Source organism: Amorphotheca resinae, assembly GCF_003019875.1.
Source record: "Amorphotheca resinae ATCC 22711 unplaced genomic scaffold M430scaffold_15, whole genome shotgun sequence".
Classification (NCBI taxonomy): Eukaryota; Fungi; Ascomycota; class Leotiomycetes; order Helotiales; family Amorphothecaceae; genus Amorphotheca; species Amorphotheca resinae.
The window spans coordinates 187,611-210,574 of record NW_020194485.1 but is presented as its reverse complement, the minus strand read 5'-3'; the positions used below and the strand labels follow the sequence as shown (position 1 = coordinate 210,574).

At 48.0% G+C, this 22,964-nt stretch overlaps 9 protein-coding genes across 9 annotated transcripts; 5 read left to right on the top strand and 4 right to left on the bottom strand.

Annotated features, from left to right (window-relative positions):
- Positions 1–102: 102 nt before the first annotated feature.
- Positions 103–942, bottom strand: M430DRAFT_195262 (hypothetical protein). The gene has a single exon (XM_024864096.1). It carries the CDS (start codon positions 829–831, stop codon positions 301–303), a length of 531 nt encoding a protein of 176 aa, XP_024716454.1. The 5' UTR covers positions 832–942; the 3' UTR covers positions 103–300.
- Positions 943–4,925: 3,983 nt separating this feature from the next.
- M430DRAFT_31836 (hypothetical protein) lies at positions 4,926–5,829 on the bottom strand (the record flags this gene model as incomplete). The annotated part of the gene is made up of 2 exons (XM_024866061.1): positions 4,926–5,347; positions 5,430–5,829. The coding sequence occupies 2 exons, from the start codon at positions 5,827–5,829 to the stop codon at positions 4,926–4,928; spliced, it is 822 nt and encodes a 273-aa protein (XP_024716453.1).
- Positions 5,830–7,291: 1,462 nt separating this feature from the next.
- Positions 7,292–8,869, top strand: M430DRAFT_54522 (hypothetical protein; the record flags this gene model as incomplete). The annotated part of the gene is made up of 3 exons (XM_024868476.1): positions 7,292–7,552; positions 7,605–8,015; positions 8,069–8,869. The coding sequence occupies 3 exons, from the start codon at positions 7,292–7,294 to the stop codon at positions 8,867–8,869; spliced, it is 1,473 nt and encodes a 490-aa protein (XP_024716452.1).
- Positions 8,870–9,526: 657 nt separating this feature from the next.
- M430DRAFT_46066 (hypothetical protein) lies at positions 9,527–10,560 on the top strand (the record flags this gene model as incomplete). Its single annotated transcript, XM_024867815.1, has 2 exons — positions 9,527–9,785; positions 9,878–10,560. 2 exons carry the CDS (start codon positions 9,527–9,529, stop codon positions 10,408–10,410), a joined length of 792 nt encoding a protein of 263 aa, XP_024716451.1. The 3' UTR covers positions 10,411–10,560.
- Positions 10,561–10,911: 351 nt separating this feature from the next.
- On the bottom strand, positions 10,912–12,326 carry M430DRAFT_54519 (hypothetical protein; the record flags this gene model as incomplete). Its single annotated transcript, XM_024868475.1, has 4 exons — positions 10,912–11,342; positions 11,391–12,099; positions 12,148–12,258; positions 12,318–12,326. The coding sequence occupies 4 exons, from the start codon at positions 12,324–12,326 to the stop codon at positions 10,912–10,914; spliced, it is 1,260 nt and encodes a 419-aa protein (XP_024716450.1).
- Positions 12,327–13,129: 803 nt separating this feature from the next.
- On the top strand, positions 13,130–15,838 carry M430DRAFT_70371 (hypothetical protein; the record flags this gene model as incomplete). The annotated part of the gene is made up of 5 exons (XM_024869490.1): positions 13,130–13,246; positions 13,474–13,648; positions 13,797–13,800; positions 13,887–14,218; positions 14,374–15,838. The coding sequence occupies 5 exons, from the start codon at positions 13,130–13,132 to the stop codon at positions 15,654–15,656; spliced, it is 1,911 nt and encodes a 636-aa protein (XP_024716449.1). The 3' UTR covers positions 15,657–15,838.
- A 1,894-nt stretch (positions 15,839–17,732) lies between these two features.
- On the top strand, positions 17,733–18,741 carry M430DRAFT_62237 (hypothetical protein; the record flags this gene model as incomplete). Its single annotated transcript, XM_024868972.1, has 3 exons — positions 17,733–18,203; positions 18,297–18,409; positions 18,578–18,741. Exons 1-3 carry the CDS (start codon positions 17,935–17,937, stop codon positions 18,739–18,741), a joined length of 546 nt encoding a protein of 181 aa, XP_024716448.1. The 5' UTR covers positions 17,733–17,934.
- A 208-nt stretch (positions 18,742–18,949) lies between these two features.
- On the top strand, positions 18,950–20,790 carry M430DRAFT_148575 (hypothetical protein). Its single transcript, XM_024863131.1, has 4 exons — positions 18,950–19,254; positions 19,321–19,412; positions 19,512–19,887; positions 20,038–20,790. Exons 1-4 carry the CDS (start codon positions 19,184–19,186, stop codon positions 20,468–20,470), a joined length of 972 nt encoding a protein of 323 aa, XP_024716447.1. The 5' UTR covers positions 18,950–19,183; the 3' UTR covers positions 20,471–20,790.
- A 506-nt stretch (positions 20,791–21,296) lies between these two features.
- M430DRAFT_195173 (hypothetical protein) lies at positions 21,297–22,809 on the bottom strand. Its single transcript, XM_024864093.1, has 7 exons — positions 22,621–22,809; positions 22,442–22,569; positions 22,367–22,378; positions 22,235–22,305; positions 21,819–22,182; positions 21,469–21,636; positions 21,297–21,415 (listed from the first exon to the last, which is right to left on the bottom strand). Exons 2-7 carry the CDS (start codon positions 22,448–22,450, stop codon positions 21,320–21,322), a joined length of 720 nt encoding a protein of 239 aa, XP_024716446.1. The 5' UTR covers positions 22,451–22,569; positions 22,621–22,809; the 3' UTR covers positions 21,297–21,319.
- Positions 22,810–22,964: the final 155 nt, after the last annotated feature.

The window sequence follows — 22,964 nt, the reverse complement described above, 5'->3', positions numbered from 1 at the left end:
TTTTTTACCCATGGCGTTGGTGATTCTACAGGCGTTTTGAAGACCGGCACAAATACTTCTAGGAAGACACTATACGAAGAATCGATGTATAGACACCACAAGAGATGCACATCGCGAAATTCGCATATTTCTCAACCCCTCTTCCTTTCTTTTTCTTTTAATTTCAGTGAGGGAAGGTTTTCATTTACACGCCTAACTAACTAGCGATCAAGCATGAAACTGCACCAAGCATAGAAGAAATCTCATCAACGGGCGTCGAAAAACCAGGAAAGAAACATAGCCAGCCAGCCTATCGTATCCTCAAGGGCTTCCACGCCAATGCCTCCCGTTACCGTTATTTGGGATGTACGAGCGACAGCGAATCCGAAGAGAGACAGCTAGCTGGCTGAATAGCAAGGTGTTGACGAGTTGAGTGAAGGTGTGCGGATTCGCTATTGGACGTATGTGTGGCGGGGAGAAATCAACCGAAGGAAAGGAAAGAACAGGAAAGGAAGGGAAAGGAAAGGGCGTGCACGGGTACTGAGATGGATGAAAAAAAAAACCGAGACGACCAGGAGGAAAGCAAGACCGAGGTGAAAGTAACGGGGTATCGAGTACGAGTATCAGGGCGAAAGAAACATAGGTGCGGAAGCAATGGGGAAATCTTCGTCGTGTTGCCATTAAACATTGAGGTATCTGCGAAGGCGTGGGAAGGCTGGGTTCTTTTGGCTGAGTGAACGTTTGTATGGATGTGACGATGGAGCGGCTTTGAGGGCGTGTGTTGGGGTACGAGGGAAGAATTGAATGGAGAATTGAATGAAGAATCGAAATTTGTTTATCCAGGGAAACCATGGAATGGATGCAATGCGAATGGCCATTATCGGTGAAAGAGCTGAGCAGACCCCCGAAGAACCATCTCTATCGAGACTCGAGATATCATCATGCGATTCCGGCAAGCAAAAATCCAGATCTTGGCATCATGGAAGATGGAGCTGCGAGTGTTGAGAAAGACGAATATGCAGATTCGGAGCAACTGATTCTTGACTTTCCGTCCTCTGAGTCTGGTCACAACCCTTAGTCGCTAGGATCCTCCACAATGGGGTTCCAGCGCTGACTACCGTGGCCATCGAGCGGGACGTCGACGTTTCTTGTCGCCACATAGTAGACAGTATCGAGGACATCCACGATCGGAGCTTTCCACAGCGGATTCTCAGTCTGCAGCTTCTCCAGCGCGAGCTTGACCTCGTTCCGATGATAGTCCATCCACGCTTCATAATTACCGTCCTGGAGAATCCAAGGGCTGTGCCTTTGAGAAGAATTCCAAACGTTCGTCACCAACGTCAGAGTCTCGAGCTTCGGGAAGGAGAGCAACACCTCCATGATGCGCATGTCCAGCTCAACGGTAAGACGCTTGAGGTCGCGCGCGATATCCAGCTCCGCGATGCCTGAGAACGGATTGGCAAGGTAAATTGTGCCGCCGGTTGGGAGCGCCTCAGGAACCAGCAAGGGCTCCAGACCAGGACCCTTCATGCCCCAGAAGGTGTCGATGTCGGTCGAGAAGAAGACTGGGGAGCGTCGGGTGCGGCCGTTGAAGGACAGCTTGTAGACTGGGTGCTCACGGCGGCGGCGTTCAAGAGGCGCACTATCGTCGTCGTCGATCTCGAGGTACTCGTAGCGGGATTCGCGGCAAGCGTGTAGGAGGGCGGGGACGGGACGACTGAAGGTGTACCGGTACTTGCTGGTACGGCTCTCTCGCTGGACGACCGTGTAGGGTTCAGGTGCGGCGTAGCCCCAGATCTTCATTCGAACTTCGAGGGGAAGGAGAGAAAAGCCCATGAACTCTCCAGTGGCATTGCCAGCTGTGATGGCGGTTTGTGGGAGGGGGTTACGAGGGGTCCGAGTGGTCAAGTCGATATTGGCATTGGTATTGCTGGTAACAGATTCCGTAGGAGTTTCTTTCTCCGTGTTCTTCTTGCTGGTCTTGTTCTGTACAAGGACTTTAGTCTTCTGCTTAGCTGAGACTTTCTTGGCTGGGACTGCAACCTTTTCAGCGATCATTGCTTTCTTCTCCGCTTCCTTAGCTGAGGCGATGCGCGCGGAGCGGCGGCGAGTGCTAGGATAATATGCAGTCATGGTGGACTTCTTGCTGGCCGACTCAGCCTTCACTCTCTTCTTGAGCTCGCGACCCATTTTGTCTCTGCTATCTTTCAATAATCAGATACAACGTTACAGTCTCCTATCAAGGTTGGATTGGTGCTTACCTCTGTCGGAGCAAGATCCTTGGACTGAACTTGATAAATCTCGGCTTGGATAATCGATTTTGACAAGGTGATTTTCTCGAATCTTCAGATCGAAGAAATGTCTAAAGGTGTGGTAATATGCAGCGGTCGGTAGTCGTTGCAAATTCTCTCTTACGAGTTGAGGTGTTTGTTTTGTAGATCTGGTGCCGTTGTGTGCTGTGGTGAGGGATTCTATGTCGAGGTCCACTGCAAGTAGAATGTGCTCGAGGGGGTGGTAGATGTGACTTCTCATGTAGTTAGTGGCAATGCTCTCTTTTGAGTTGATGGAGGGTGTTTACCTTGCTTTAGTCTTGATCGTCCTAGATGCTATCGTGGCGGACTCAATGCCGAGGATAGAATGAAGTTCGTGGATCTTTTGAGGTTGAGAAATTGAGAGTGTCGAGGTGATTCTAGACTTGACTTCTTGAGCAATCAGTCTGAATGCTCCCTTTTGACTCAATGAGAGAAGCTTACATTGTTATTGTCTCGCTTCTGCCAAATGTTGTTGTTGATGGGCTCAATGTCGAGGTGAAGTTGAATGTGTCTTTGACTTTGCTTTTGCAGGCTTGGGTGTGGCTTGTTAATACCAAGCTCTAGCAAAAACTGAGAATTTGAATTTTAGTTCTTGCTTCTGATGTCTGTTGTCGGGTTTAGTCAGAGGCGAGTAGATATCTAGATCTCCTTCGATACCTCCCCTGTAGTTCTTAGGTGGTTTCGTGCGGAAACGGGGTACTCAAGTGAAGGTGAATTACAAAACCAGAGGCAATCAAAACTATAAGTGAAATACCCATGCAATATTAACTCGGAGAGGGAACAGAAATCGAAAAGCAGTCAACTGTTGTCGGGGATGATGCAACCAGTCACAGCCCGTTTCGCTTAGGCCCCTTTTCCTCCTCTCGAGATAGAGAAAAGGCCAACTCCCCTTAGCACTCGAACAACAAACGAAAAGACTAGCTAGTTATTGCACATCTTGTTTAAGATAGACAAAATTTGTTCTATAGTCAGATAGTTGTTATGATGTAGCGTGGACACAACTATATCCAGACTTATTCTAGCTAAACAGTCAGAAACTGATTGTGATTTTGGTGACAACTGTCTAGTACCTTTCTTGTGCATAAACTTTACAGATTTTGTCTCTGTCAATATTGATCTCTCGTTGGTTTCTATCATCTCTGCAAGTCTGGATACTGTCAAGATGCCTGTTATCGCTTTTCACTTTTGCGTCTTGATCACTTGCTTCTAGACAGGCTTCCTCCGTACATCTGATCTTCAATATCAACACTTGTCTTTTGGGGGAAATATAATAGAAAGCCTAGAGCTGAATTGCGGGATTCAACGCTTTAGAAGCTGTTAACTTTACCCTAGTCTTGGTAGTTTCAACTTTCAATTTGAGAGCGCCACGCATTATCAACTATTCCAAGGAAGCAGACAGCAATGATAGTATACCAATGACAAACAAATGTAGGTAGTCAAAAGGGAAAGATAACGGAACCAACCTGTTTGTGGTAGGTTGTGCTTACCACATTACAAGAATAAGAAGAATGTTGTTTCCTTTAGCCACACCTTCTAGTGACTGCAAGCTGTGTCCTGTAACAGCATCCAGATGCCCACTTCTCTGTCTTCTCATTCTCTCATTATCTTATTTTCTCCCATCTCCGTCATTGTCAGACACTGTGCCGTGTTCCAGGAGCGGAGTAATGCCAAGCCACTACAGAGCTTGTAAGTAAGATGGCATCTCTTGATGTCGTCCTTATGCAGGTACTCTTCTTTTGTCTCTTTGAAGAGCTTCAGTAGGTCTAGCACAGTCGGATGGATCTACTATCATCATCCTTGGAATTTCTAGTTGCAATGAGAAAGAAAACTAGGCTCCCTAAAATGTCAGATCTTCAATCGGGTTTTGATAAACAAGGTTTCCATAAAGTCTGAGATGCCATCATGTTAGCATTCCTTTGACCAGATTGTTATCAGATAAAGTGATTGTCTCAGCTCTCATGCAGAAAAGTAGATTGAGAAAGTTTGGGGATAAAACGGAGAGGATAGATGGACTTCAGAGCAAAGCAGACAGAAGTATAAAAGACATACCTTGGGGAACTCTCTTCCTTAGTGCTGCCTGCCATTGAGATCGACTGCGCGGCAAGTTTACGTTCAGATTCAGCCTGGATTCTAGCGGCGCGACCGGGTTGCTTCCTGGTGGGCTGAATACCTAAATTTCTTATTTTCATTTAATTAGCCATCTTGACTGTGTGATGTGATGGCACGGGGAAAATGCCTTGCGATGTTGGTTGTTCGAAACTTGATGTGTTGTGGTGTTTGCGGAAGATGTGGTGAGGGAAGATGTGGTGAGGGAGACGCGAAGTAGCTCGCGAAGAAAAGTATACTGGGGAGGCTACAGCCTCGTCTTTATCCTGCTCATTTTTGACGAGCTTACTTGCTTTATTGTCTGGGACTCAATTGTTTTATGTTGATATCATAACAAAATAGTAAAAGTCTCCACTACAATTATTTCCTAGATAAGATCTTCAGAAGTCCGTCTCTAAACCCCCTTCTGCAAGATATTGGCAAAGAATCACATATAGTGCAAAGAGAAACCATGACTACAGGTGTAGGAATATTTCATTTAGTCCCTGATCAAACAACAGTACATTAAAATCTGTTCATCCCAGCACTCTAAATAGTGGGGTATCTAGTATTAAGGGACATAATCCTACTCTGCGTAGCCTCGCCCTTCCTCTCCATCTCCTCATACAAGACCCTGCTTGCATGTGGATTCTCAAAGAAATGTGGCTCTGCACGCCACCTAACCAGGGGGACCTTCCAATCTGGTTTCTCCATCAACATGCTCTTGAAGGTAGTCTCTAAATACTCCATCATCCAACCCGCTTCATCATACATGATCATACTGTATGGATTGACAATCTCGGCCTCGACTTCAGGAGCTAGAGTTTCAATAGTATGGCCGGGACAATCATAGACAACAGTCAGAGTCCGGAGAAATTTAAGATCAGGCAAGTAGTCTAGTTCAAAATACATTGTACGCCAGTACAGAGCGAGATGGCGGAGATTGCTGATGCCCATGGCGTCGAAAACATCTAAATACTATTAGTCTTGCTTTCATCAACAGAGGGTGGAAGAGAGTAAGGAACAAAATATAAAATAAAATAAAGTCCTCACCTCCCGAAAATACAGTATCGGTTTCCATACAGACAAAAAAAAGCTGGTGCTCATATAGTCCACCGCACAGCTGGTATGTGGTGTGTCTTTGGTTGACCCCAGCTCGAGCCAGAAACTCGTACCGGGACTCTCTACAAGCATGTAGAACTGCAGGCACGGGGCGAGAATACTCTGAGGAATATTTACCCTTGAGGATATCTCGCCTGGTGACGAGGGATGGGACTTGCTCTACCAGATGCCAGATCTCTAGACGCATCTCGGTGGGGAGCTTGGGGAAGAGGTGGAACTCAGCAATGATAGTAGGGACTTGGGTTGTTTTGGGTGTGAGTTCCGTTTTCTTTGGTGCCATCTTGAAAGAGGGTTGGAGGGTTGTCGGTTCTGGTATTTGCGGTTGAGACATGACGTCTGTTTGTTTTGTTGGCTTCTTCTGATATTTGAGGGATAGCGAAGAAAAGACTGGAGAGCTCTTAAGTACGGTACGACTCGGATTTTATAACCTCGTCCACCACCCTCCCCCTTCCCCCTTCGCCGGTCAATGGACTCTGATACTGCCAAGACCGCTCAGGTTCTTTCAACTGTCCTCGAGAGAAAGGATCGAGATAGTAGATTCTTCCCAGAGCATCTCGGCTTGACAATCACCTTGTCGACCTCAGGATGACTCCGAGTCTCTTATTCACAAAGAAAAATGTCGGCTTCTACTCCAGGTCTTCTTCCATTTGTAGATGTTCTGAAGAGTTTGATGTGTGTTTCTTAATGAAACAAGGAGCAGCCAAGGAACGTCTTGTATATAGGTTGAGCACTGATCACGCTACATAATTGGCGCAACAAAGCATACTTGTTTGATACTCGAAGATGATTCCAAATGCATTGACTATTGAATGAGAGAGCATCAAGAAACAAGAGACAGGCGAACTTAAAGACATATGCTGTAAAAGAAATACTGCCGAGTATGAGGTAGAGAATCAAAAAGAAAGATACTTTCAGGATAACTACATCCAGAAGTTAAAGAATCGGGGCAGGGCTAAGCTTCAAATGCTAGAGAGTATGAATCCTTGTTCAGTTTCTATACTTCCATCCTTACCTGTTGCAATACGGATTTGGGGTGAGCACCTTTAGTGAGGTCGCAGACAGTATCATTAAAGAGCCATCTGGGAAACAAATTTACTGGCAGCTTCTAAGCCGAGGACTCGGATCTATGTTTGAACTGGTAACTGGAAAATTGTTTCCTTGTTAAGAGTTTCGTGGTACGCAGGGGTGTGGGAGGTTGGAAATGCACAGATTGCTTTTGGAGTCGTTGGTCTGTTGCTCTCCAGTTTCGCTCTGAAGACAGCAGTCAGTGTATATTCGGGTTTCGGAGTAACAATGCAGTCAACTCCTCGACTATATTGCATCCTTTTATCTGGGCGCATGTACTGTAGATGCTGTTCCGCGGGAGATAAGAGGAGGGATGCTGTATATCGAGGACCGAACCAGCCATATCGCTGGCGAGGTTTCAGCACGTGCAATGGCCAACCTCAAACTGTGCGCGCTCTTCCTTTTCAAACAACCGCCTCCCAATCCCACTTCGAACATCCGCCCCGAACGATGCGAAATGGCTGGTATTGACTGGTCAAAGTATAGCCTCCTCTTCATGACGGGCCCCTCTAGTAGGGATCGTCCGGAAATGAGTGCATCCATCAACGCCTGGAGTTGAGAGAGCTTTCAGGGATATAAGTATGGATGCAGACCCCAAGAGCCCAAGTACTAGTCCTTGGCGTTTTCTCTCGATAACCAGGCTCATTCTTGCGCTTGGGGCCATATCATTATATTGCTTCATTCGTCAAGATACCTTAGCTATGCGCTCCAATCCGAGAGCCACCTTTATGGCCGCCCTGGCGGCTTCTCTTGCACGTCATGGCAAGGCAGCTTCGACAGTCGACATCAGCTGGTATCCACCGAATGCCACAGTTATCAATGACTTATCTCAGGTCATTGGAGGTTCAGGTGTTTACGGGTTCATCTACAACAGCTCTACGACTCCCCCCAACGAATATGGAACCTACAATTGGTGCAACATGCCGCATGTGCGTGCGACTGAATACAAACGTCCATCGCCTGAATACCAGTTGCAGTACGTAGAAGTGGTAAGCTATAGTCTAAGGAATAAAGGGCCAGCGCTAATCTTTCATTTCTCAGATCCACAGACATCATAAACGAACCGTATACGCATCAAACTCCTTCCCTGTCGAATCATACGGTTGGAACTGCGACGACGAGGGTCTCTTTTACTATGGGCAGCCAAAATCCGGGAAGAAGTCTGCAAACGCATACTGGCAAGGATATATATCCCCCACGAACCCCTTCGTGCCATCTGGCTTTTTGGGAACTTGTCAGTTTCCGCAAATCACTGCAGATGGGTTGGACGATTCTTGGCAGCATGGCAAGGATTTGTACCACGTATATCATGATATACTGCGGTTCTTGCCAGACAATGTCGACGATAAAATTACATTCCGAGTAACCCAGAATGTTATCACCAGCGAAGTCGCAGGTATGGTTATCAATGGGATGTTGGGCACAGAAGCAGACTACCCCCTCTTGGTGGAGGTAAGTTTAGTTGTAGCAAAGCGTCCATACGAAAGCTAATGAGATCATCTCAGGCCAGCGGAATTGACTCCTTAGAACCAACATATACTTGCCCTGTGTCCTCCAACCTATTCTCCGCTATTGAATCTGGGGCCAATTGGACGAGTCACCTGTCGGCTGCAGCACCTCTTTATGCCACCCTTGACAATATTTCTGGTGTCTCGCCCACTGACCCTGGCTTTCATGCCAGCTTCGACCATTACTACGACAACCTTTCGGCACGTCAATGCCACGCAAAGCCTCTTCCATGCAAACTTGTCAACGGGGTGAACTCGACGACGTGTGTTACTCAAGATGAGGCTGATGAAGTCTATCGACTGGGCAATTACGAGTACTCTTATATGTACCGTGACGATCCGAGGAGTTTGGCTGCAAGTGCAACAAGCTATGGCGTATGGATCGGGGAGCTCACCACTCACATCCGGGATTTTATCAGTGGAAATAGCAGCGTGATTTACAGACACAACGTTGCACACGACGGGTCCATATCGAGACTGCTTTCTGTGTTGCAGATAGATGTAATGGTTTGGCCAGGAATGGGCTCAGAAGTCGTTTTTGAACTTTATAAGAAGGCTTCCACCCCGGTACCGCCAATACCCCATTCCTCGGCAAGACCATCCCCAACTTTCCCCACGAGTTCAAGTGGCTACTACCTCCGTGTTTTGTGGGGTGGCCAAGTCATGCGAAGCTCCAACCCAAGTTTGGGCCTGATGGATATGGTACCATTAGAGACCGTGCTTGCATATTTTGATGGATTGGTCGGAGCGAGAGCCAGTTTGGTTCAAGGCAAATGTAATGGAACTATTCCCATATAGTATAGTTAATACTCAACGCTATTAGTCTTGATCTTACAACACTTGTGACGTCCCTGACAACCCAGCCGAGGCAAACATGCTCTGGATAGAGGCGAGATGCAGAAAGATACAATAGGGGTTAAGTAGCCCGGGGAAGCTATTAATGTCACAGGGGGGCCAAAACTTGGGATTATGGTTTAAGGGCCTAATGTCGACGGCATCCGAACCCGAGGCGGGCTTGGTGATGTCAGACATCATTTCTTAAACCATAAAGTATAGGTATATACGAGAGGAAATGAAATCATTCCCTCATAAGTTGATGTTGGCAAGCACTTATGTCGCGGGGCAACCAACATCAGTTAACGTGGGGCATTAGAAGGAAGAGGGGCATTATCTCGATAAGAGCGGCTCAATACGAAGGTAACAAATAGACCATCCATCTCCCGTGCCGTCACGAGAACCAAGATCCAACATAGAGAACCAACGAACAACTAAAATCTGACATAAGGCTGAATAGTGTCAATCGCATTCTTAACTCCATATTAACTCCGGCTTCAGTCCTATCTTTGAACAGCTCTCTGACCTACTTAAACCTCTCTGTTCCCTATTGATTTTTATCAAAATCAATAAAAGAAAAATCAAACAAAAGAAACCAACTCACCGACACAATTGTTCAATATGTCTTCAAAAGTCGTACTCGTCACCGGTGCGAATCAGGGGTTGGGATTTGAGACTATTCACGTAACTGCTCTACGCGATCCCTCCGCAACCTACCTCCTCGGATCTCGCAATCTGGAGTCCGGCTACGACTCCGTGAAGAGACTGAAAGATCTGGGTGTGAAAGCCGAGATTGAAGTGCTCCAGCTCGACGTCACCAACGACGAGCAAATCGAGGCAGCTGTGGACACAGTGCAAAAGAAGTATGGGAAACTTGACGGTAAGAACAACCCCCTCTTTCTCGAAACCAGATCCGCTTCCTGTTGGGGGTTTGTAAGCTCGATATATACTATATACATTGACTCGATAAAGTGCTCGTAAACAATGCTGGGATCGGGTTCATAGGACGGAAACCAGATGTGACGTTGTCTGATATCAGGAACACGTATAATGATGTCTTCAACGTCAATATGACCTCTGTTGCGGTCGTCACTACTGCTTTCCTCCCGCTCCTCCACGCCGCCAAATCGCCAAAGGTAATCAACATCACGTCTGGCTTGGGCAGCATGACGATCAACTTGAAGAAGAAAATCGGGAGGAGTGTACCATACGGGGCTAGTAAGGTGGGCTTGAATGGCCTATCGGTGCATATGCAAATCGCGGAGAATGATCGGATCGAGAGAGAGGAAGCTAAAGGGAAGGGCAAGAGTGAAGGCAGGATTAGATATTTTGTTGTGCAGCCTGGGTTGTTGAAAACTGCCTTCACCGGGTTCATGCCGCATGCGAAGGATCCGAAAGATGGCGCGGAGGTGGTGACTCGGTTGGCGCTTGATGATGAGGGCGTCTATTCAGGGGGGACATATTGGGAGTTTGAGAGCGGAGAGATGAGGGAGGTTCCTTGGTAAGGAAGAAAGTGTCGGTGTTACTATCACCGATGGTTCTCATGTGTTTCCGAATTTTTGAACGAAGGAAGTTTCGGTCCAGGTGAGTTTTGAAGTGTACTGAATCAGCATATTAGGATCTCAGCCCATCTGATGGTAGCCATCAATTCCAGTTTAATTTGACATTTACATGGATCATACTATGTATACACTGGATCATGAATTTAAGGCTCGACTGTAACAAGGAATAGCGAAATAGCAAGTATATCAGATCTGGAAGACTGTTGCAGATTACCCAATCGTTGTTTTATCACTGAATCGCTGGATTCAAACATGTAACCATATGAATGGGCATTCTCTAGTAACGGACGGACCACATGATCAGAAGCCTTGCTTATCAGAGATATTTTACTGCAACTCCGTCGTTGGCACTGGCTTGGCAAGTTGGATTTCACTATATCTCATGTGAAGTCGTTAGTTGACATTTTCCTCGTTCAATCGTATAGGCAACGGGAACCGTGATGTTCATAATTCAACTCCAGTTACATCGGAGGCAAGACGATAATCCACTTCAACCCACCTTAGAGTCTTCTCAAAATCGTCCCACCTCCCAGCTCTTAACGGATCTAACTTTCTGAGTTCCGCCAACCATGATGTGCAGTCCTGCCGCTCAGCATCTAAAGGAGGCCGATTTTCCATCCGGCATAGTGCCAAAGTATACTCTAGCAGTGCGTTATAGATCCACTTGCAATCTTCAGCACCATCAAGCATGTCTCCGAGATTAACAAGTTGCTTTCTGACATATTGGATTCGGTCTTCATCCGTAAAGTTGGGAGTGATCGTCAGGTGTCCAATGCTGTCCACAAGAGTAGTCATGAGAAATTGATAGTAAAACCAGACTGATTGAGCGTAGGGATATGCATCTGTGTATATCGCATTGGTGATGAGCTCAAACTCTGGGATCACATTAGCAAAACAATCAAGCAAAGTTCGCCGAGACGTACCATTATCCAGGAACAGTCTTCTCTGGACGTCGCTAGCAGATCGTTCAGAGAGCAGTCTTGGAATCAGCTTGCTACGATAATGCCAGGCGGAGAAATTCGAGAGGTTAGCCTTTACCATCCTCGTGGTATATTCGAATTCGGATTCCACCATGCTTTTCCCGTGCAACTTGGGGCTCTCCAGTTCTGATATGACTTTTCGCCTGTATCCCCATCCATGGAAATTCCGACTATCCCTCGTTAACATTTTCCCCACCAAACTGAGTTCCCCATTCCACAACTCTCTTGCAACCTCCGGTTCTAATCTTTTGTTCCCTTCCTCAAGCAGCCATAACCGATAATTCCAAATCCAATAGCATTTCGGAAACTTGACCATCAATGGAAATACAAAGTCAAGATCCGCCTTTATCAGATCAAGAGTTGTACCATTCTTCCCAGGATTCGGGGAGGCGAGGTTGGACTGGGTCTCCTTCGAGGCCGTGGAAGTATTGGTAGTAGAGGAGGATGAGTCGGCGGGCGAGGTTGTGGTAGTGGCGATCTGAGAAGAACTCGGTAACTCCATCGAGGGCGAGGATAAATCCGAGGATTTGGAGAACAAGCCATGTATTAGCAAACGCCTGCGGACGTTCCATATCGTGTAGTATTCGGGGTTCTTGATGAGGAGTTTCGAAGTGAGTTCAAGAACTTCGCGGGTGTATTGACGCTCTGCAATCTGCCAACTGTTAGGTATGGACTTGAAGAAACAAATGTCACTGCCAACCTTCCTCTCTATCAAATCGACAAGCTCCGTGTACTCCTGTATCTGCTTCTGTTCCTTCAGTCGCGACTGTTCCGTTCTCGGTTCAGTCGTCGCTTGTCGTGGTACACCATGCTGTCTCCCTCATCAGCAAGCCCCATAACAAAGGGCGGTAAGGGTTGCAAATATCATACGCTGGCCATATTTATGACTTTGAGTATTCCCAACGCGTAAAGCTTGTGATTCGACGCTGGCTCAGAATTCCAGACGTCAAGGAAATGACGAGTCAGGTATCGGCTAAGCGAGGCCAAAACAAAGTCATGGCTCTTTCTTGCTCCAACGGCCTCCTCTGGCTTCTCTCCTCTCCTTTTCTCTTCTCTTCCTATTTTCTTCTACGTCCACTCCGAGGACAGGAAGAATACTATTGTTTCTTCAAGTATTTACTAACATTCGCAGTACGGGAACGCAGTATCATTGTGTCTTTCGTACTTCACGGTCTCCCGCGGGGCTCACGCCCCAGGACCAGGGACGTCTTGTCATTCTTTGCCATAGAGAACGTCGTTGGATCAGTTTCCCAGCATACTTTATTAGGCCTGATTCCTCTATTGATTGGACTTTTCTTCTTGAGCATCTTTCTTTGACTTCTGAGAGAGAAGAGTGGATAGCCCATATTTCCGTCGTGGCCTATCTTCAGCCTCCTCGCATCACTCGTTCTCTGTTTCAAGATGTCCTTCATTGAAAATAATGAGAGCTGCCGGATCCCCAGGACCCGTATTCGCTCTCCTGATTCTGATTCCGGTTATGGTTCTAGTTCTCCTACTATTCTTACAAATGGGAGGAAGAGGGGTTTTGTCGGTAAGACACCAGATCGCCTCCTTCAGGTGGGATACTGAACACCTTCCAGACTTCCAATCTCCATCACGGGTTGGGAGACTGTATAAGTCGTCAAAGCCGGACATCCTTGGAGGTATATATCTCCGCGATTCGTCAATTAGACAACGATTCGATGGTGCTTCGGATGATCCTAAACCCCTCCTGTGTGGATCAACTGTTCCTCGCCTCAAGAGTTATCTCAATAACTCAGAATTACGTCGGATTGACCTTTTCCAAGATCAAAATCGAAGTACTTCTGTGTCCAAATATAGACTCGATGGCTCTTCCGACAGTTCTAAAGCTGTACTAGCTACGTCGACACTTCCCCGCCTGAATCGTCGTTCTAGTTCCTCGGGATTCCCTCGACGACCTTCCTTCAAGACTTTCGAACCAAGCGAGAATACAAATTCAGGTGGATCTCTGAGATATCTGGATCGCTTTCTTCCTCATCGAAGGCCGGCTCTGGATTCTACACAGAGTTTCCGGACGAACAAAGATCCGCAGAGCCTCTCCCCCGATGAGAAACTTCTCAGACATAGTGGCGCAAGTCCAGACGCCTTCAGCCCTCGCCGGAAGGTCATTTCTCCCCCACATCAGTCGAACCTTCCACCAGCGCGACGAAATATCTCTGCAAATCGTAGTGGAGGTGGCGGTAAGGGGTCCAAGGAAAGCCTTCGAGACCCGTGTCTAATTGTAACTCAGGAGCAACTGTGCTTGCCTTCCAGCGAGATCCTTCGCAAACCGGGGATCGCCAGGTGAGTTATATTCATGCTGAACTTCCTGGGAGCACTTTCATCCAGATTAGTGCGAATGTGTATAAACGTTATAAAGACAACATTCTTCGCAAAAATAGGCGTTTACTGAACAACGTGCTAATTGTTACAGGTAAGTGTTGGCACCATATGGACCGTGGGTGGACTTGCTCCAATCAGCACTGGGGTCCCAAGCGGTCGCGGTGGGCTCTTGGTAAGTGGAACAAATGCACCTCTCTATACCACATCATTCTCAGCCGCACTCCCGAACGCGAAAGAAGAAATGGAGAAGCATGAAGGTCGGTTAGCACAGGCTCTTGATTTGGACCGTGTAACCAGGGTCTTGGAATTCCGCGACCCTTTAGCCTCTCCTCTAAAACCAATTACTATTAGCAGACATAACGGTACGGACCTGGAATCGAAAACAGTTTGGAAAGGCACAGAATGGGTCCTAGGAGGCCCCGAACATAGTAATCCAAAATCCTCCAAGCCTCTCACTGCAGACTGTAAGTGCTAATATAATGCAGAAACCCCGACAAGTCTAGAAGCCCCATCCCTTCCCATGGCCCCTTTCAAATAAGTATCTCCATCTAAAAATATTGACTTCAGCTGATACCACGTACAGTTCTCGATGCTCCTGGTCTCCGCGATGACTTTTACTGCTCTGTGCTAGCATATTCAGCTACATGTCACACACTTGCTGTCGGACTTGGGCCTGTCCTTTATTCGTGGTCAGATAGGCAGGGTGTTCACCTTCTGAATGGGGGAAATCCCAACGGATCTCACTTGACCTCGCTTGCATTTTCTTCGACTCAAGGTTGCAAATCTGTTCTTGCATTCGGTCGATCTGATGGGTCCCTCAACCTGATGTCACTTTATGATAGCATGCTACCTCGTTTTGAGATCCAACAGCCCTACCCAATTGCGTGCATTACCTGGAAACCCACTGTTACAATACGGCCATCGATAAATCCATTTAATCCTGGCGTGCTCGTCAAAACCGAAGATCTACTCGTTGGAGACGAAATCGGAAACGTGTACTACTATTCGGTTGAATGGCCAGATGCCTGGGAAGTCTCCCGCGATGGCTGGTCAGGATCAGCGATTCTACTCGCGCGAATCTCAGTTCATACGCAACAGATATGCGGTCTTTCATTCTCCGGTGACGGCGCAATGTTTGTGACGGGTGGTAATGATAATCTTTGCTGTTTATTCCAAACTCATTTTGTGCTCCAGGGTACAAAAGGCAATCCCCAGGATGATGAGGAGATTTTGATGGGTGCTGATGGAATGCGACGTGTCCAGACAATTGGAGGTCGAGGCCATGTCAAAGAGGTCAGAGTTGGATCCGAAAAACATCGATGGATTCACGGCGCTGCCGTCAAAGCTATGGCTTTCTGCCCATGGCGGGATGGCCTCGTCGCTACCGGGGGTGGAAGTAATGACCAATGCATTCATTTCTTCCATACAACATCAGGGGCCTGTCTTGCCACAATCAACGTGGCAGCTCAAGTCACCTCATTAATATGGTCTACCACTCGCAGAGAAATTGCAGCTACATTCGGATATGCCCTGCCAGAGCACCCATATCGAATCGCTGTTTTCTCATGGCCGGAGTGCAAACAGGTTGCAGCTATACCATGGAGTGGAGAGCATCGTGCTCTCTATGCGATTCCATATCCTGGTGGGCCGAACGAGAGTCAAACAAGCAGAGATGGTGTTCGTGGGTTGAGTCGGACTGCACAAGAGGGTTGCATTGTGATAGCTTCCAGCGACGGGAGCGTGAAATTTCATGAGGTCTGGACTGCGAGTCAGAAGGCTACGGCAGGAGGTAGAGGCTTGCTGGGTGGAAGCGATATCCTTGAAGCCCTGGAAGGCATCGAGAAGGAAGGCGAGATCATTCGCTAGGTTTTGAAGTGTTGCTGGTGTTATTAGGTCGGGAGGCTCGCGTTCGGTTCTGGGGGGAATGGATGTAATTCATACGGAGTAGGAAGGGTGTCTTGGGCAACAGACTGGCTTAGGGAAGGACCTGCTGTTCTATTATACATTCATTGACCTCAAAAAGCGATAGCGATAGCGTTTGAACCCACCTTCACCCTATTCTTCTTCATACTGTTCATTCACGATTTAGGTGTAGCTAAACCATTAAACTAAGGTACCCGCTGTGGACTCAGCGATGAATCGCCCAGTGTGCGCTAGAGATATTCTCCTCCTATCGCGACATATCAACCTGGTGTCATTTACAAAATGTCTGTGTAGAGGGCTTCTTTTGGGGGTGGGGTGGGATAGCCCTCAAGAGTTAAAATGCGCTTCTTCATAAACCAAGGTCTACATTTACCGCCATATATATCTTTGCTGCAGAATGAGATAAGCCCCTTATACAGTATGAATTCGAACCTATTATTCTTAATGACCGAATTAAAATTAAAATCAGTCCAAGCCCAAATAAAAAATGCGTTACAAACCCACTCACTGTCTACGAGTTCATCATGAATTTCCCCGGAATCCGACGCGCACGACCCGAGACAAAAAGATGGAGGGGAAAGAAAAAAGAGCAGAACAAAAAATAACAAAAAATAATTGATTGTCCTCGGTGAGACTCGAACTCACGACCTTTGGATGGCCCGAGTGTTAAACACTCGAATCATATTGAGGGATATGAGACCAACGCTCTAACCAACTGAGCCACGAAGACGTTTTATGTGATTTGTTGTTGGTCGGATATCTTATCAGGTCCTTTGATTTCTCGATAGGAGAATGGCATTCATTAAAAAAAAAAAAAAAGTACCTAAAAAACGACGGGGCAAAAAGGTAAAAAGAAGGAAGACGAATGAATGCCCCCAGAGAAAAAGGAGGGGAAAAAATAAATTGAACTGTCCTCGGTGAGACTCGAACTCACGACCTTTGGATGGCCCGAATGTTAAACATTCGAATCATATTCAAGATATGAGACCAACGCTCTAACCAACTGAGCCACGAAGACTTGGATGTTGTATATGTGGGGGGCTGCATATACGGGATTTTGAATTTACCGTAGTGGAAGTTCCAGAAGAAAAAAGAATGATAATAAGGAAGGGGAAGGGGGGGGGGGTTTGTGTAATAAAGCCGGAAAAGATGCCAAAAAAAAGGGGAGGAGGAGAAACAACTGTCCTCGGTGAGACTCGAACTCACGACCTTTGGATGGCCAGAATGTTTACATTCATGTCATATCGGAATATGAGACCAACGCTCTAACCAACTGAGCCACGAAGACGGTTTGCTGTGAATTAGTGGGAGCCTGCTATATCCATATATAACCGGTATTCATGGCCCCGCTGTTCCTAGCGTTCGCAAGCGGAAACGGTTCATCGCATTCGGCGTTGGCCATCCCGACTTCATGTGATACTGGGCCCGTGATACGCGAGAATTGGAAATTTTGTTGCACGTCGCAATCCGCGATGGTGGTGGCAGTGCTTGAACGTTACCTTACTTTCCAAAGCAGCGGGATCAGCATCACGTGATAAGCTCGAAAGGGAGAGAAGATTTGTTGCACATCGCATCCGTGACAAGCGTGGGAGTGTTGACCGGGGGCTTTGATGGCGATCTGATTAGCATGATACTACGGCATTTCGTTGCACATCGCAATCATGACAAGCGCGGAAGAGGGTTTGATGGCGATCTGATTAGCATCACGTGATATGCGGGTGCGGAGAGAAAGATTTGTTGCATGCGCTGCCTCTGTAAAAGTGAAAGTTGTGAGATTGTTTGAGATGCTGGCTATAGATGTCAGAGATCTAGAAGAACAGAAACGACAATTTCTTGTATACATTTACCCCCTCCATCTCAGGAGAATCCTCTACAGAGAGGCAGGAATGGCTGTGTACCAGGTACAGACTCGTTCAGGGGTTCGGGAGGTACAACCAATAAAGCCAACAAAACCAACAAAAAGAACCAACAAAGGCCAATATTTCATCCTACCAACATACTAACACACCAGCAGTCAAAGAAACGTTCGCTTCTTACTGTCAATATAAAATTATATGATTGCCGCTCAACTTCTCCTGACCTGCTACCGATAAGCAAGCCACAGCACGCCCAAATCTTTGCAACGGGAGACTCCCGTTGCAACCAATTCTCAGCAGCATCTCTTGTTCTTACAACACTCTTAAGGTACGTGCCAACTTCATAACACAGCCTAGGCGTTCCTATGCTAACGCGAATTACAGATCACCTACACGCCATGCAGATGCAGGAGTCCCCACCAAATCTTCTCATCACCTCTTCTCTCCTCCACTTCATCTTCAATGCCGAAGAGGATATTTTTTGCTTGGATATCTGCGGGACCATTAGAAAGTCTCAATATAGGATAGATCCTCGATTAATGGGAACGATCATAATCGGCAAAAACGCATACCTGTATGTATCAAGTGGCCATCGGTATGAAGGTAGTCAAGCGCAAGAAGCACGTGAATCAAAGTGAGTTTCAGAATATCCTGGGGCAGTTTGCCCGAAGGAAGCAGTACTTGAAAATCAGATAACGGTAAACCCAGAGGCTTATGAACTAAACAGATATGGCAGCCTGCCGATGTTCCAATCTCGAAATTATCCAGCAGTGTCCGCACACACTTCGCTCTCCATTATGGCGCGTGCCGACTGCCTCCAAATGGTGGTAGGCTACTTAGGTACGTCTCTCTCCGCAACTTTACGGCTGGTACTATCCAGGCGGTCGCCACAGGGAGGCTTGAGAGTCCGATTTCGCCGCCCATAACAATATTTTAGTTGTTTTTTTGATAGAAGAATAACACCAACTGGCCTTTGTTATACCGAAGAAACAAACGATTTGTCTATAGATACTACAGAACTGATACATACCACCCGCCGATTGTTATACAACACCCCCCTCTCTCTACTTGACCTCGCCGCCGCCTCTTTGGCCGTCGCCTCCCTCGCCGTCGCTTCGTGCTTTTTGTTCCGGCCTGGCTATCGCTGGCTTAATGTGTACAGGAATGTTTAAATTGAACTTGATTTGTAAATCAATCAAATATTGTCCATGGCCTTGACAGTTGACTTGAGCGTTGTAATTGTGAATTTAATTTATGAATTCACGGCTTCACCCCACTACAGTCCAGCGATAGCAACGTCTCGGCAAATCCCGCCAGTTTACCGTCAGAAAAAAATGCCCCGCTAAAATTTATATATTGAGAATCATCAACTCTGCGACTCCACGCGACATCTTCCGATCCTCAACTCGTTTGCCTCCCCGCAGACTCCCCATTGTCCATTGTCCATTGCACATTGCACATCGCGCACGTCTCCTGACAGGAGTAGATGGCAGTTCTTCTCTAATAATCCACCTCCGCTCCTCTATCCACAAGACCGCCAAGATACCACCGAGGTCACGCAGCAGAGAAGGCCAGCACGCAGGGCACAGGGAAGAAGATAGAGAAGATAGCAAGATGGCGACAAATTCTATCAAGCTCCTTACGGGGAACAGCCACCCCCAGCTGGCCAAGCTGGTTGCTGATCGGTATGTGTGGCCGTGTTGAATTGGGAGACTGCAGGTCAAGGAATCTGGCTAATGGCGCATCCTCAGATTGGGCATCGAACTTGCAAAGACGATGAGTCTGAACTATTCAAACCAGGAGACGAGCGTCACCATTGGTGAGAGTGTTCGAGATGAAGATGGTTTGTCCCCCCAATCCACCTCTTGTAGCTCCTCAACTTCACATTCTACAACATCTATCCTATTCTCTCAAGCTTGAAACTTCTGCTGATCTCCCACAGTCTTCATCCTCCAATCAACACTCCCTGGCGACATCAATGACGGCCTCATGGAGCTTCTGATCATGATCAACGCCTGCAAGACTGCCAGTGCCCGACGCATCACGGCCGTCATTCCCAACTTCCCATACGCGCGACAGGACAAGAAGGACAAGAGCCGAGCGCCAATTAGCGCAAAGCTGATTGCCAACATGCTGCAGACGGCTGGCTGCAACCATGTGATTACTATGGATCTCCATGCGTCGCAGATCCAGGGCTTCTTCAACGTGCCGGTGGATAACCTATATGCGGAGCCCAGTACCCTGCGGTGGATTCGGGAGAACTTTAGAGGGGGCCAGGGATGCGTTATTGTTAGTCCCGATGCGGGGGGTGCAAAACGGTATGTCATCCCTTTTCAATGCTCTCTTTCTACTGCTTCCCCAGATCAGACTTCTTTTTTGTTCGACTTCTCAACCCTTGGCGCTGGGGATTGTAGCAGTTAGAGGCCATATGCATGACAAGGACCACAATGCTAACATGCCCTTCACAGAGCAACCTCGATAGCAGACCGTCTCGACCTGCCCTTCGCTCTCATCCACAAGGAGCGCGCGCGCCCCAACGAAGTCTCCCGCATGGTCCTTGTCGGCTCAGTCAAAGACATGACTTGCATCCTCGTCGATGACATGGCTGACACCTGCGGCACCCTCGCCAAAGCGGCGTCCACGCTCGTCTCGCACGGCGCAAAGGAAGTCGTAGCTATCGTGACCCACGGTATCCTCAGCGGCGACGCCATCGAAGTGATCAAGAAGAGCGAGCTCCAAACACTCGTCGTCACCAACACCGTCCCTCTGGGCGAGAAAGCTGACAAGCTAGGCTCTAAGCTGCGAGTCATGGATATCTCTCCCACGCTCGCCGAGGCTATCCGCCGCACGCACAACGGCGAGAGCGTGAGCTTCTTGTTCACGCACGCTCCTACCGACTAGATCGATCATTCCTTGGATGGGCTGGGCGAGGAGCACCGGTGTCATCTTTCCTTTCCATTTTTCTCTTTTCACGCCATCATCTCGCCCAGCAGAGCGTTCACAGGGGCCACGCACGCTGAGAGGAGCGCAGGATGGCATGTACGCAAGACCGGCGTTAATTGGGGGGGGGTTCTTTCTCAGCATTGGAGCGATGGGTTATTGAAAACGTTCCAGGGTTTGCTTTGCCTGGCTGCTTGCTTTGTTATAGTAGGAGCTAGTAGCTAGATTTGGAGGGAGGAGGTTGGGGGTGTGTGGGGGTGGGGTTATGCAGTTCGATTTATAGAGATAAAAATAAGAAAAAGAAAAAAAAAAAAATAGAAATGGAATAATGGAAATTTGGATGGAAAATGGAAAATTGGAGAATGAAAATTGGATTTATGTATGTTTTACGTTGAATGTTGAATGGCTTGGTTGTGAGAGAGGGAGAGGTAGAGGGGGAGAGGGAGGATGTATGTATATATGATTGGAAAACCAGGTAGCAGCAGATCAGGTGATTAGATCAAATCACAGGCACGGGTCAGAAAGGCAGGACTGTTTTGTTTGCCCTCGCAACGGGTATTTTTGATTCAGCAAGGAGAACGCCTAGCTACATGCATCCATCCATGCCATGCTGCATTCCGTCCAACTTACTTACTTTTATCATCTCCCAGACCGGGGGGCAAGCGAGCAAGGAGGGCCGTGCATCATCAGAAAAAGGAAAAGGGGGAAGAGAGCCCAGGCTTCACGACTGGGGATCCCGTCGCCGAGTCATGCCATATCCGTAGAAACCGTTGTGCTAGAGAGAAACAGTGCAGGAGACCAGGAAACAAATCACTTGCGCATGGAGGAGGCACGGCGCTTGCGGAGGTCGGCCTTCTGGGACTTGGCTTCGGTGACACGCTTGGCAAGGACGGCGGCGTACTCGTTCTGGTGGCCTTGTTAGCATTGAATCGTGTTTCTTCGGGGGTGGGAGAACATACGGCAGCATCCTTGGTTCTCTCGGCGTTGCGGCGCTTGAGGGCAATGCGGTGGCGCTTGTGCTGGAGACGCTGGGGAGTGACAAGACGCTGGATCTTGGGGGCCTTGGTGTATGGCTTCTTGCCCTCGCCCTTTGGCTGAACCTCACGGCGGATAACGAACTTGCGGACCTGTACACAAAAGGAAAAAGTAAACTGTCAGCACTTCATTTGGTTTGGAGCAAAACAGGCCCACACTCTGCAATTCTGTCTACTTGTTCCCCGTTGTTGAACGCCCTTCATCGAGGAACGAACCAACGGGGAAACTGCAGGGAGAAGAGCAGGCGATGAAGATGGAACGTGGTGGTACGTACATCATCATCCTTGGTGAGGCCAAAGAATCGGCGGATCTTGGTAGCACGCTTGGGACCCAGGCGCTTGGGGTGGACGACATCGGTCAAGCCAGGGATGTCGTTCTCGCCCTGCTTGACGATGCTGAGAGCAAGGACAGAGAGGTCCATAGCGACGATGCAACCACGGACAGACTTGCGCTTGCGCTCACCAGTACGGCGGGGACGGTAGCAGGAGTGGCCGTCGGACAGCAAAAGACGGACACGGGTTGGGTGCATGACACCTTGCTTCATGGGGAAACCTTGCTTGTCGTTTCCACCGGTGATTCTGAAGATGTAGCCCTTGAACTCATCACCAACGCTGTCACCTGGAACCTCGGCGCCCATTCTTGGGAATTGTCAGTCGGAGTCCTCTACTGCTAGTTGATGTCGGAATGTACCTCTTATCCATAAACACACGCAACTTTCTCTCGTCTTCAATCTCGATGAGCTTCTGGCTGCCATTGGCAGGCTGTTGTGATATAGTCAGTTATGCTGCTGCCGGCGAGGAACCACTGGTCAGGGAAACATACGAAGGAGATGTTCTGCAGCGGGCAACATGTTAGCAAGACGATCCAATTGAAGCTGTATACATGCAGAGGACTTACCAGCTTCATCTTGACGGTCGCGCGCTGGTCAAGGTGCTTTTGTCGTTTGGCGTGTGTTGGGTTGAAGAATTGTCGCGAGAAAATCTAAACTTCCTGTTGTCGTTGGGATTGTGCGGCTTCAGAATACGCTAGTCACATTAGCGCCAGGAGTGGTTGGTTGAGGAAGCGAGGTCACATGCCCAGGCCCTCCTCCAGGTCACGCAGCGAGATGGCGATGATGAGGCTTCCGGAAGCGGAAGATAAGGCAAAGTCGTAAGGGGAAATGTGCTGGGAGAATTTGCATCTGGAATAGACTTCAACTGGATTTCAATCAATGAACTCAGTACCGTAATTTGACAGAGCCAGCCCTGATATCTCTTCCTGAGGCACTGACCGATGAATGCAACAATCAAGAAGAGCTAACTGTAAGTTGTTCATTGGGCCGGTTCTGCCAGCGTTAGTGTATGACCGGCTCAACTTCGGGTCGGATTGGACTGGAATAACTAAACTCCGAATCGGTGCTTCAAGTATCTCCGGCTCCGGC

What these genes read in the sequence shown, in the direction of transcription:
- M430DRAFT_195262 (XM_024864096.1), bottom strand. Translation starts at nt 831, where the DNA reads ATGGTTTCCCTGGATAAACAAATTTCGATTCTTCATTCAATTCTCCAT.
- M430DRAFT_195173 (XM_024864093.1), bottom strand. An exon ending in CGTGTGTTTATGGATAAGAG is followed by an intron (nt 22,183 to 22,234) that starts GTACATTCCGAC and finishes ACAATTCCCAAG; the next exon opens with AATGGGCGCCGAGGTTCCAG. An exon ending in AGAGAACCAAGGATGCTGCC is followed by an intron (nt 21,416 to 21,468) that starts GTATGTTCTCCC and finishes CAAGGCCACCAG; the next exon opens with AACGAGTACGCCGCCGTCCT.
- M430DRAFT_148575 (XM_024863131.1), top strand. Translation starts at nt 19,184, where the DNA reads ATGGCGACAAATTCTATCAAGCTCCTTACGGGGAACAGCCACCCCCAG. An exon ending in GAGTGTTCGAGATGAAGATG is followed by an intron (nt 19,413 to 19,511) that starts GTTTGTCCCCCC and finishes GATCTCCCACAG; the next exon opens with TCTTCATCCTCCAATCAACA. An exon ending in GATGCGGGGGGTGCAAAACG is followed by an intron (nt 19,888 to 20,037) that starts GTATGTCATCCC and finishes TGCCCTTCACAG; the next exon opens with AGCAACCTCGATAGCAGACC.